This window comes from Lithobates pipiens, unplaced genomic scaffold, assembly GCF_037356315.1.
Source record: "Lithobates pipiens isolate NorthernLeopardFrog02 unplaced genomic scaffold, aLitPip1_a1.2 Scaffold_3, whole genome shotgun sequence".
In the NCBI taxonomy this organism is placed as follows: domain Eukaryota; kingdom Metazoa; phylum Chordata; class Amphibia; order Anura; family Ranidae; genus Lithobates; species Lithobates pipiens.
Genome location: NW_027507790.1, coordinates 5,779,475 through 5,793,118, shown reverse-complemented (window position 1 = coordinate 5,793,118; position 13,644 = coordinate 5,779,475). Strand labels below are relative to the sequence as shown.

Here is a 13,644-nt window from a genome sequence, read left to right as displayed (position 1 = left end):
GGGTAGTCAGTGTTCTACATGGTGCCATCTGATTGGACGATCTACCTGAAGTCTAACTAAAGGACAGGGTAGTCAGTGTTCTACATGGTGGAATCTGATTGGACGATCTACCTGAAGTATTACTAAAGGAAGAGTTGTGTGTGTGGTGTTTTAATTTTGAAGAGAGGTTAGACTCTGTCAGGCTTTATTTCTGTCTGCCTCTGTTAAGGAGGTTCAGGAAGATCTCCCCATTGGGACACAGATAGCAAAAAAAACTTTCAGGGGTTATAAACCTCCATAACTGTATAAAATAACATCTACAAACAACTCTAGTACAAGTGCCTGCTGGTTAAGGATACATTGATTGGATACGTTGGGTAGGTCCTCATTACATTACCATGTCCAGTCCTGGCCAATTCTAATATCACTTGGGACCCCCAAGCCTTACACATATATAAGCAAAGACCCCGGAGAATAAAATTTTTATCTGGTGCATTTTTAATTTTTTTATGTTGCTCGATATTTGCACAATAATTTATCAAATGCAAATTTTCAGGAAAAATATTTTAATGAATTTTGGTGCACGCAAACACAAAATCCCCCAATTTTTGGTAAAACATAAAAGATGGTGTTCCACTGAGTAAAAATATACCCAGCGTGTCGTGTTTTAACCGCTTCCTGCCCAGCCTATAGCAGAATGACAGCCGGGCGGTGGTTGCGTTATCCTGACTGGACGTCTAGCAGGATAAGCCACGATTGGTGGTGTGTCATTCTGGTCGTGGTAAAGAGCCTATGACGTAGGCTCTTTACCACTTGATCAGCTGTGACCAATCACAGCGTGTAACCGAGAAATGCCGGTAAACAGCTTTCCCTAGTTTGCGCTGTCAGGTAGAGCCGATCGTGGCTCTCCTGTCAGAGGGGGGCACAGCCCCAATCAGAGGTGCCCACCACAGCTGCCAGTCAGTGCCCATCAGTAATGACTGTCTGGCAGCACTAAAAAATGGGTATAAAATGTAATAGTGATCAGCGCAACTTCCTATAATTGGATAACATACACTGAAATAACTGTGATAAAATACATCAAAAAATGCACAAAAATAATAACGATAAATAACGGAATAAAAATCCTAAGTTGGACACACCTCTTTCAAAAGTTTAAAAAAACTCGGACCTAGCTTTCTATGATATGGGCACGCTTAAGGACCCGATGAACAAGAGAGGGCATATCCTCCTCCACAGAGCCTAGGACTCAGCTGTTGGGAACCTCAAACCAGCTCTGGCCTCCACATGTGTGGCCAGAAATCTGGAAACCTGCATTTGAAAGACCTCTGCGAAAAATGCTGTGTGACATAAAATATTGCAACAACCGCTAATTTATTCCCTAGGATCTCTGCTAAAGTATATATATATATATATATATATATATATATATATATATATATATATATATATAATATATATAATTTTTGGGGGGGTCTAAGTAATTTTCTGGCAGAAAATAAAGGATTTTCACTTGTAAGTAACAAGTGTCAGAAAAGATTTAGTCTTTAAATGGTTAAACTGAGAACTCTACACACTGAGATGAGTTCATTCAAGTGTAAACATTGTATCTACTCTTTTCTTGGACTGCCCAGAGAGGAAACAAGTCGGCTTCTCTAAAGACTCAGGCAACTTGCATTGACTTCTATTACAGAAGTCATTTGCAAGTCACGCTGTAGTTCTAAATCGGCCTTTTTATCAGCACAATCGGCCGATGCCGATTAATTAAACGGCAAATATCGGCCGATATATCGGGCGGCCTCTATTAACAGGCGATCATCTTTTTGGCCCAGGACTGCAGGAGGCACTGGAACGCACAGCCGATAGGAAAAAGGCATTTCCAGAGAAGAGAAACCCGACCGCTAGAAAGTTTTTTTCAAGGCCAAAGCATGCAGCGAGGTCCTAAAGAAAAGGATAGCAGGCCTAAAAAAAAAAAAAATTGGACAGGTCACAAAGGCAGAGGTAAAAGTGGGGGTCCTGTTTAATCCTCCTCAGCAGCCCGGCAAGCCGCAGTGACTCGTGTTTCCCACTGAGAGGAAGATTGAGGGCCTTTCTCCCACAGTGGGCAGCAGTCACTTCGAGTCCCTTCATCCTAGACCTAGTGACCAACGGGTACAGGCTGCAATTTGCCCACCAACCACCAGAGCGGTTATTGGTCACCTTTCCTCCCCAAAATCGAGATAAAGCAAAGGCTCTGGGTCTCCAAATTGGAGACTTATTGGATCAAAAAGTCCTGATCCCTGTTCCCTAGTCTGATCAGGGCAAGGGGTTTTATTCCCATGTATTTGTTGTCAAAAAGCCATCGGCAAAGTTTCGACTTATCCTGAATCTCCAGACTTTAAACCATTCAATCAGATACAAACATTGCCGTATGGAGACGGTATTCACAATCAAAAACCTTCTCTACCCAAACTGCTTCATGGCAACTTTGGATTTGAGGGATGCCTACCTTCACATCCCTATCCATCCAGCCTTCCAGAGATTAGCAGTCAAGATGTGAACCCGGCCTCAATGTCAGCGATGCTTGTCGCTCATCGGGAAAGGGAAAGAAACCTTTTTCCTTTCCTGATGCGAGCCAGCTCGGCGCTGGCTCCCACGATGGGGCTTTCAGGGTTTTAATCTCGCTGATTAAAAGAGGAGAAATTGAAACAATATCGCGGGCACCTACTGTACTTTTAACCACTTCAATACAGGGCACTTTCGCCCCCTTCCTTCCCAGCCCAATTTTCAGCTTTCATCGCTCTATCGCTTTCAGTGACAATTGCGCGGTCATGCTACACTGTACCCAAATGACATTTTTATCATTTTGTTCGCAGAAATAGAGCTTTATTTTGGTGGTATTTATTCACGACTCCGTTTTTTATTTTTTGCGATATAAGCGCAAAAAAAGCGGAAATTTGGAAAAAAAAAACAATATTTTCTTTTTTCTATTTTAAAAGAAATCCAATAAAATCAAATTTTCTCTTAAATTTAAGCCAAAATGTATTCTGCTACATGTTTTTGGTAAAAAAAAATCAGTTAAGTGTATAATAATTGGTTTGTGTGATCACGGACATATGTACGCAAATGATCATGTACATATGTGTGCAGGCGATCACGTACATATGTGTTCAGATAATCATTGGGACATGTAAGTTTTAGTGAGACATATGTGGGGGACATGTTTTTATTATTAGGGACATGTGTTTTTATTATTTGGGGACATGTATGTTTTGGGGACATATGTGGGGACTGTGTTTATACTGTGTGGTGTGTTGTGTATTACACTAGGCTGGTGATCAGTGAGTAAAAAGCTGTAAAAAAACAGCTCATACTCACTGATTATCAGCCGGCTGCAGCGATCTGCTCTCCTTTCCTCAGCGATGACTTCTGTGTGAGGAGAGGAGGAGCCGATTGCCTAACAACCGGCTCTTTGTTTACATCACATGACGGCCGTGTCCAATCACATCAGGACAAACAACAAAGGATTCGCCCTGGGACTTTAAATTAAGTGGGTACTGCTTCCGCCAGTAAACATAACAGTAGTAAATATAGTATATGGTTTATTCAAGTACAATTGTTTACATGGATAAATAACATCAACGGTTGCCAATTAAATAATATATAAACAAGGAGTATTGGTACATAAATGTAGAAGTAGTACATGGTACACGGGTATCATACTACCCGACTAGTTTCGTGAGATCCAGCTCGCTCTTCAAGGGTGGATGTGTGTAACAATGTACCTAGGATGAACAAAAATATATATGTTTGGCAATATAGCACAGTATTAGTTATAAAGGCACAGGGTAGGAGAGGTTGTAGGGCCCCCCCCCCCCCCCATACTTACCACTGAGCTTGGCCATGGCTCCAGGTGTGCGGCCTCGAGACAGCGGCAGCAGATGCCTCCCCAGGGAGCTGAGGGGGCAGAATCAAATGGGACCCCATCCAGGGCCAAACAGAGAGCAGGGATGGCAAAGGTGTAGTGATGTATCCCTAGGGTCCTCATTGGTCGATAAAGAGTATAGGATGTGAACATAAGTATGTTTGTCAGGCATCTAAAGTAGTAGAGTAAAATCAATAGATATTGGTATAAAGATATGTATGCATGTATGCATGAATGAAAGGCCTGAGCCAAAGGTTGTAGGGCCATGAAGATGGTTAGAAACCTAGGACAACAGAGGGGTACTACCAGGGGACAAAGTGGACAAAGAAAGGGGGGAAAAAGGTGAACTACAATTGTGTGGGTAGTGATGTATCCCTAGGAACCTCATTAGTCCATAAAGTGTATAAGCTATAAACAAATATGTTTATCAGGCATCTAAAGCAGTAAAGTAAAATGAATGAGTATAGGCATAAAGATGTGTATAGCGAAGTAAGGCCTGGATCAAAGATGGTAGGGACATGGAGAAGGTGGAAAACATAGGGTAGCAAGGGGATACTAGCAGGTGACAAGATAAGAAAAGAAAAAGGAGAAAGATGGACTTGTGTGGAAAAATCAACAGTATCCAAATAAATAAATAAATGAGAATAAGTGCTCATAAGATAAACAATGTGTAAGATATGCAAGTGTGCCTAAATAAAGTAAGTATCAAAAAGGTGAATATAGGATATTCACCTTACTCAGGTATTACTAAGTATAAAAGTAATGAGACAGCAAGCAATCTCCACAGCTGTGTGCGTCCTCAGTGAAGAGTGAAATGAAATCCAAGCCATGCCTGACCTCCAATTTAACCCCGGAAGGCCCCAGGAGGCTCCGCCCCTAACACCATGTGTGGATGGCTGACATGTGAGTGCAGGGGGCACCCAATGTCATAGGAAGGCACGCAAATGCAAGCATACCCCCATGCCATCTGATGCTATAGTGCGTCCAGCTATGCTGACGTCTGCAAAATCGCAGACGCCATGCTTCTGAAGCCCCAGGGCGAATCCTTTGTTGTTTGTAGTATGTTACAGGGATGGAAGTGTGTCACTGGGGACACCAGACCTTTTCCTTTATCTCATGTGATCAGGAGGGCCAATCACAGAGCCCTCCTGCCGATCTGAGATGCGCCGTGTCCGGGTGACACGAGCACATCGGGATTGCGCCGCTGCGCGGGCGATCCCGCTCCTTCTGAAGGACGTTCCTGAACGTCCTATCAGAAGTAGACGGCTCCCACCCGGCCGTATATGTGCATTGGCCGGATGGGAAGTGGTTAAGGTACTATCAGTGGTTTTTTTTCCTCCAGTTTTCTCTCCTGGAAAATCCCACTATAGCCAGATTTTTCAAATCAATTTCTAGGGCCAGACCAGTAGTGGTGAGAAGTTGTCTATCTTGGGACCGGTCCCTGGTGCTTCAAACTCTGGTTGAATTTCCTTTTGAGCCCCCTGAGAATCTTTCAGTTAAATTACTTGCATTAAAAGCTGTTTTTCTTGTAGCTATTACCTCAGCTCATAGGGTAAGTGAGCTGCAGGCCCTATCAGTAAGGGAGCCTTTCCTCACGATTTTTGAGGATCGAGTTGTTTTGAGAACTGATTCAGGTTTTTTGCCCAAGGTGGCCAGTACATTCCACTGAACTCAGGACATTGTACTGCCATCCTTTTGTAGTTCGCCACAGGGCGACCAAGAAAGAAAGTTTAGTTTCTTGGATGTAAGGAGGATCCTCCTTGTCTATCTTGAGCTCACCAGGACCTTTAGAAAAACTGATGCCTTGTTTGTCCTCCTTTCAGGAACTGATAGGGGAAATAGGGCATCTAAAGCCACATTAGCCAGGTGGATAAAGCAAGCTATCTCTGAAGTTTACAAAATTAGGGAGATTCCTCTGCCTTTTGTTACTGCGCACTCTACTAGAGCCTTATCTACGTCTTGGGCTGAGAGGGCAGGTGCCTCACTGGATCAAATTTGCAGGGCTGCCACATGGTCCAGTTACTCGACCTTCATTAAACATTATCGCCTGGATCTCCTATCCACTCTGGAGCAGGCGTTTGGTCGTAAGGTCCTTCAGGCAGTTGTCCTTTTCTAGACTGGTAAGTTCTGGCTCATCGTCTCATGGGCTGTCCTGGAAGACGCTTGGAGAAAAGCTGAGTTAGACTTACCGGTAACTTCTTTTCTGAGAGTCTTCCAGGACAGCCGGATTCCCACCTGGTTATGTGTATTATGCACATGTTTTGCAGGGACGTCCTACGGTTCTTGAGAAGACTGACATGGGGCCTGGAGGACCGCCCTTTTATCTGGTGGGGGTAATGTGTTTCCTGTCCTGGTAGGAGGAGCCCTAGGTCTCATGGGCTGTCCTGGAAGACTCTTAGAAAAGGAGTTACCGGTAAGTCTCACTCAGCTTTTTTTGTCCCCATGTGATTAAAAAAAAGAGTTACACTCGAGCACATAAACCCCGCCCCCTCCGAAAAATGGAGGTTCCCCCACATATACGCACCAACGAACGTAAACACGCGTCGGCTGCCTACGTGTCAAACTGTAAATTGTGAAATTGCAATTCTAACACAAGACCTCTTCTGTAACACTAAACTGATGACCTATAGGTGACTTTTTAAGTGTCCCCTATAGAAAAGATAGAGTATTGAAGTTTGTTGATTATTTCACGGGCGCACACAAATGTAAGGTTTTACATGTTGGGTATCTATTTACTCGATGCAACCTTGTCTCTTGTATTTTACCACAAAATTGGGTAGTTTAAACTGTATTGTATTTGTTTGCCCTAAAATTCACTTTAGTGTGTTTTCTACAGAGATTTTGTGGTAATATCAAATGACCTACCAAATTGGACTATCACTATTCTGTTCTGTAGGGTATCTGCTTTCAGAATATATAGAATGTTTGGTGGTTTTATGTAATCATCAGGTCCAAAATGATTTTTTTAAATGTGTTAAAAAAAAAAAAAGGCAAAAATGGTGGCGGCAGTGAAAGAGTTAATAGCCTTTACAGGTTACCAGTTTGGCGTTGCATAGAAGGTCTGGCACTAGAATTATTGGTCTCGCTCTTACGTTCGTGACGATGCCTCACGTGTGGTGCGTTTACATACAGTACTGCACAAATGGTTTCGGTAGGTGTGAAGAAATGCTGTCAAGTAAGAATGCTTTAAAAATATATATATATATATATATATATATGAAATATTTTTCTCAATTTTCAAAATGCAAAGTGAGCAAACAGAATAAAAATCTAAATCAAATCAATATTTGGAGTGACTACTCTTTTTGGCTTCAAACAAGCATCAATTCTTCTAGGTACACTTGCACACAGTTTTTGAAGGAACTCGGCGGGTGGGTTGTTCCAAACATCTGGAAGAACTAGCCACAGATCTTCTGTAGATGTAGGCTGCCTCATATACTTCTGTTTCCTCATGGAATCCCAGACAGATTTGATGATGTTGAGATTAGGGCTCTGTGGGGGCCAAACCATCATGTCGTAATTGTTTATACCCTTTTATAATCAGTACAATGTGCGGTATTAATAGTGACCAATAGGAGTGGAAACTGATCATCGTTTTAAAACCTATATGTCTGTAAACTCACATGGAACACTGAACAAAATTTTATATGGGGTGTTTGTGCAATATTAATTTCAACCCAAGCATTGAGACTGACTGGTAATAATGAGGATGTACAACTCTATAAGCTCGCATGGGGCAATGAAAAAAAGCTTATAAATCTTATGTGCAATATTATAAGGTAGAGATGCATGTAGTAAGACAGTAGCATTGTGATATTTACTAACAGTGGGGACTTGCCAAGGATGGGAATAGAATGCATACATTGGACAGTTTACATTAACCACTTAAGGACCGCCTCTTGCACATATAGGCAGAATGGCAGGGCTGGGCACAAGCATGTACCTGTACGTTGCTTTTCAAGTGCCCAGCCGTGGGTCGGGAGCTCCGTGACCGTGGGACACCAGCGGAGATCGGGTACGCTGGGTTGAGTCACAGAGCTGAAGAACGAGGAGAGGTCTGTGTAAACAAACCTCTCCCCGTGCATCCTACTGTGGCTGTCACCTTTCATCTCTTCCCTTTTATAGGGAACGAGATCAGTGACGTCACATGCCAGGCCACGCCCCCTACAATAAAAAAAAACACATAACACTACACTGCCCCCTAGTGGTTAACTCCTTCGCTGCCAGTGTCATTTACACAGGAATCGGTGCATTTAAATAGCACTGATTGCTGTATAAATGACAATGGTGTCAAAAATGTCTGATGTGTCCGCCATAATGTCGCAGTCACAATAAAAATCTCTGAGCGCTGCCATTACTAGTAAAAAAAAAAAATTATAGAAATTCTATAAAACTATCCCCTATTTTGTAAACGCTATAACTTTTGCGCAAACCAATAATCGCTAAGTCCGATAATTTTTTTATTTATTTTTTCAAAAATATGTAGAAGAATACGTATCGGCCTAAACTGAGGAAAAAAAATTTTTTTTAATATATTTTTTGGGGATATTATAGCAAAAAGTAAAAAATATTGAATTTTTTTCAAAATTGTTGCTCTATTGTTTATAGCACAAAAAATAAAAACCGCAGAGGTGATTAAATACCACCAAAAAAAGGACGCCAATTTTGTTTGGGAGCCACCTCGCATGACCGCGCAATTGTCAGTTAAAGTGACACAGTGCCAAATCGCAAAAAGGGGCTTGGTCCTTTGGCTGCAAATTGGTCCGGGGCTTAAGTGGTTAAATACTGTCAAGCTTGATGTTTTGTCATTTTCTGCACACATGGAGTTTGAGTTCACGTGGAAATATTATTGAAATTGGTTCAATAATCCATATGCTGTTAATACACTAACACCTGACATAGTTTTCCATTCATGAAGTAGGGAAAAAATATTCACTGCTCCATTCTCCGGTATTCACAGTGGAGATCGTTCTCTGTGTGCCAGATTATGAAGCAGTGTAGCTCGCTTTTCCTCTTGTGAAGTGATTTACAAACCTTGGAGAACGCCCCCTGGTTCTGTAATCTCGTGATATATATATATATATATATATTTAGCAGGGGGACATGGTTACTGTCTTGGGGGGTCTGATCGAGGAGAATGCATCTTCATAAACTGTCCGTTTTTGTGTCAGTCAATCGCAGCTTCTCTGTGTGCGGAGATAATCGGTGGGGAACATTTTCTCCCCGATCATCTTTCATAATCTGTTAATAGACTGAGATCAACGGCGATCCTCGGGACCACTGCTGTTCAGTTTCATAAACGAACACCATAGTAATTAAAGTGCTTTCACGTTCTTAGCAGCAGAAGCTGGGATGTTATATCTGATATAGAGCAGTAGCAAAAAAAAATAATGAACTGTAACAAAAAGAAGACAAAGTAACATTTTTACCAAATCCAGTGGAATGGCATTAACAGCAGTCTGGTGAGATGGTATCCAATCTCTGGTGTGTGTGAGATAAGTAATGGCAGGGTTTTTGTGATGTGAGAAGATAAAGATTTCCATATAAGACTGGCAGCATCTGAGCTGAGTGGTTTGTCGTATTGTAACATTTGACATTGTTGTGTTATCCTTGTGCCTTTAGAGAAGATGCTTCATCAAACTCCGCTGCTAAGAGATTGGAACGCAGTCAGTGGACGGATAAAATTGATGCTCAGTATGCCTTTGAGAGGATTCGAGAGCCTGGAGAAAAAACAGGCTGGTTACTCAACATGCATCCAGTAAGTCCATTGATTTATTTTGCGACATAAAGTATATTGCTTGTTTTTATCATGTTAACAACTGTATATTGCACTGGTACCCAGTTTATGCACACCCTAGTGCTACCTTGACAGCCTTCAAAATTCTGCTAAAAAATAGTAACACTATTTTTGGGGGTGAAATGTGTTTTTATTTTTATTTTTCATTACCCATAGATGAAATGTAACTGCACTGATCCAAAAGTGCTTATACAATATTACCACTAAAATGGTGTCTGCAAAATGTGTACAAACATCAAAGCTATATAACTGTAATGGGCAAAGTAACAATAGTGCACGTTATCAAGTGCAAAATATCAAAACCCCAGGACGTAGTTTTTTTTTTTTTTTTTCTACAATAATCCCCACTTCACAATTTTATCATTTAAATCCATTCCCATGTGCATAGTGTGCACAAATTCACATCCATGCTTATTAAAAGCCTTTTCACCACTTCGTGTATCACCACCACCTTCTGAAATGGTCACTCACCAGAACCTAGAAAAAAACGTCGCCTTTGGTTTATATTGGGATAACCACGCCACTTTCCTGGTTTCTCCAAGTAGGTTGCCACTAGTAAGTTACGCCTCATACGCCTCACGACTTTGGAATGCTGTGCCTGGGTCCTGCTGTACTGACTGTTGCGTGTATTACCTGAAACTTGTCTTTAGGCTTTAGCTTCCACGTTCCAGGCTCCATTCTAGTAAAAACTAGATCCAGAGCGCTTTTCACGTCCAAAGTTGTTGACATTGCCTGTCTGTAAAAACTCTATTGGTGAGTGGACTGGTTGGGCCAAGCATCAAGAGCTACCTCAATTACCTTGGCTGGGGGCCTTTTATTCCCCATACCTGCTGGCCTTGACTGCAGAAGGAGTTAACAATGTGGAAGTGCTTACATCTAGGTGAAATTTGGCACATACTCTACATCTTTCTCCCTATACAGGGTTTAGGAATCCTCTGCCCGCTGCGGTTCCTGCTGGCAAAGAGCCATGTCCAATTTTGATCCATTCCTGCTGTCTGTATACAGTGAATGGCCATCTGACCCTCACCTGTTACCAGCTTTCTGGGAGAGGAGCTGTATACAGAAGTTGTGTACCTTAAGGGCCGGTTCACACAGGGGGCGATGCGAGGCGACACCGACTTGCCTCGCCGCGACCTGCCGCGACCTCAGCGGCGACTTGCAAATGACTTCTGTATAGAAGTCAATGCAAGTCGCCCCGAGGTCGCCCAAAAGTAGTACAGGAACCTTTTTTCTGAGTCGGAGCGACTCGAGTCGCTCCTCTCAGAACGGTTCCATTGTACAGAACGAGGGCGACTTGTCAGATCGCGGCGAGACAAGTCGTGTCGCCTCGCATCGCCCCCAGTGTGAACCGGCCCTAAAGGGATTGTTAATTTTATTATTTTTTTTAAATAACAAACATGTTATACTTACCTCCACTGTGCAGCTCGTTTTGCACAGAGTGGCCCCGAACCTGCTCTTCTGGGGTCCCTCGGCGGCTGTCTCTACTTCCTCCTGCAGGTGCTTCTCACGTTCATGCGAGCTCCCTCGCATGGTGAGAAGCATCTGCGGGCGCGCTCCCGTGATACAGCTGGCGGCTATAGCCGCTCGCTGTATCACACGGCCCCGGCGCTCCGCGTCAGTGGATGTGATTGACAGCAGCGCAAGCCAATGGCTGCGCTGCTTTCCATCCATCCATCCACTCCAGCCAATCAGCGGCCAGGCTGAGTGGTGAAGAGGAAGTCGAGGACGAGCACAGGACTTTCAAGGGGTGAGGTAAGTAAAACGGGGGGACTGGGGGCGCAGGCACTGTCAGATGTTTTTTCACCTTAATGCATAGAATGCATTAAGGTGAAAAAACATTTACCTTTACAACCCTTTTAATGCCTTGCTGTGTCTTGGCCTAGGCCAGCACTTTGCTGGGCGGCGTCAACAAAGACACCCTCCGCTAAGCCTAGGTTCATACCTAGGGGTATGGTAAGGGGTGAGGTAAGTAAAACGGGGGGACTGGGGGCGCAGTGCGAACTGTGAACTTGCACAGGAATCGGATTGCATAGGTGAGAAAACCCATGCGATCCGATTATTTTTTATTTTTCCTGCGAATCGAATGCGAGTTCAGCTGTACAACTGTATGGCTGAACGCGCATCTCACATCACATGTGATGCGATGTCTTTGATCACTAGTGTGACCCTGGGCTCCATGTAAATTCATGTACTGCAAAGTGCTCCTTGCTATAATAAATATATACACACTAATAAGCTGTGATATTTGAAACTGATGAGGTGGCACTCTTAAGCTACACTGATGGGCTGCACTGATGCCCTCTGAGGTGGCACTCTTAAGCTGCACTGATAAGACAGCACTGATGGGCACTGATAGGCTGCAATGGTGCCCCCTGATGGGGCCACACTGATGCCCACTTATGAGGCAGCACTCTTAAACTGCACTTATAAGGCAGAACTGATCTGCTGCACTGATAGGCACCAATATGCTGCAATGGTGGCCCCTGATGAGGCCGCACTGATAAATCTGTACTGATATGGGCAGTGATAAGGCTGCACTAATGTACAGAGAGGTGGTGCCTAAAAGGAAGGGGTGTGGTTTACAGATGACAGGGTGGGTCTTAAACAGGAAGGGGTATGGCCTTGACAGGAAGGGGTGGGTCATATTAAAATTAAGGGGGCATGAGTTCAGTCAGGCCTAGGGCAGTACAAAACCTAAATATACCACTACCTTAATGCATAAAACAGATTGCAGGTATGAAACCTTCTGCCTTTTAGAACAACTTTCACTTTGGCACACCTCCTGGTGCTTCCACCCCAGGAGTTTATCATTGGGATACCACCTCTTTTCTGCAGCTGGGTCTGGGCCGGCATTTGGCTCCTTTTTAGTGGTCAAGTTTCTGTCCCTTCTGTTCTGTGTTGGAGGTTGTTGGACTCTCACATTTTGATGCATTTTGTGTAGGTGAAGCTACATGAAAGAGCCCTCCTATCTGTTATTCCATGGAATCTATATCTGGTTCTCTGTGTTTTCTTAAATTGCAGTTTGAACCAATTAGAAACATTATTTTCTCTATTTTCACCCACAAGGTGGTATTCCTTGTAGCCATAATCTCTGCAAGGTGAGTATCTGAACTGAAGGCCCTAGCCTCAAAGAAAAAAACCCTTTCTGTTTTTTCACAGGGAGAAGGTGGTTTTTGAGGCTCAAAACCTATTGCTTGAGGCAGTTTCTGCCTTTCTGCTCAACCAGGATACTGTTTTTCTTTGTTTTTCCTGCTGTCTGACTTCAGTTCACCAAAAGGAAAATTATCTCCATTGTCAGGTTCTAGCTCAGGCTGTGAGTAACTATATCTCAGCCATTGCTTCTTTCAGGAATACTGATTCACTTTTGTCATCCCAGATAGACCCCCATTAAGGATGCATCAGGTTCCGGTTCCTCCATCTCCAGGTGACTCGGGGGGGGGGGGGGGGGGGGGAATATTTAAGCTTATGATCTTAAGAATCCGGTTCCACCCTTTCAACCCGAGGTGCACTCTACTGGAACTCTGAGTGCTTCTTTGGCTTTTGACATGAACTAACAGTTCGGCAGTTTTGCAAAGCTGCCACGCCTAGTCTTCTGTTCATACGTACCTCCTCTAAGTTCTACCAGGTGGCCATTTCTGCCTCATTTGAAGCCAGCTTTTGGCAGTCCTTCAGGCAGTCCCTAGTTTGTTTTTCTGTTTTATTCTGGTGTCCTTTAATGGACTAGAAAAAGAATTAGATTTTAGCACTCCATATAATATCCTTTTATTGGATTCTATTGCGAGACATAGGTTCCATACCTGTGTTTGGGTATGCACTGGATATTGCTTTGCTTCAAAACCGAGGCATGCTGATGGTAGGAGTTCTCCTGAGCTGGCCCATAGTTGTTTTTTTATTTTTATTTTTAAATTTTTTGCTAGTGTCCCAATTTTTATAAATAAGCGGATAAAATTAATATTCTCTATTT

The 13,644-nt window shown here is 43.2% G+C and overlaps 1 protein-coding gene across 1 annotated transcript in view; it reads left to right on the top strand.

Moving 5' to 3' along the window:
• Window positions 1-13,644, top strand: part of POLE (DNA polymerase epsilon, catalytic subunit) — a 132,514-nt gene that overhangs the window by 260 nt on the left and 118,610 nt on the right. The window contains exon 2 of the mRNA XM_077461194.1: window positions 9,506-9,641. Within this exon, the coding sequence (XP_077317320.1) occupies window positions 9,506-9,641 (136 nt within the window). The remainder of the gene's footprint in view (window positions 1-9,505; window positions 9,642-13,644) is intronic.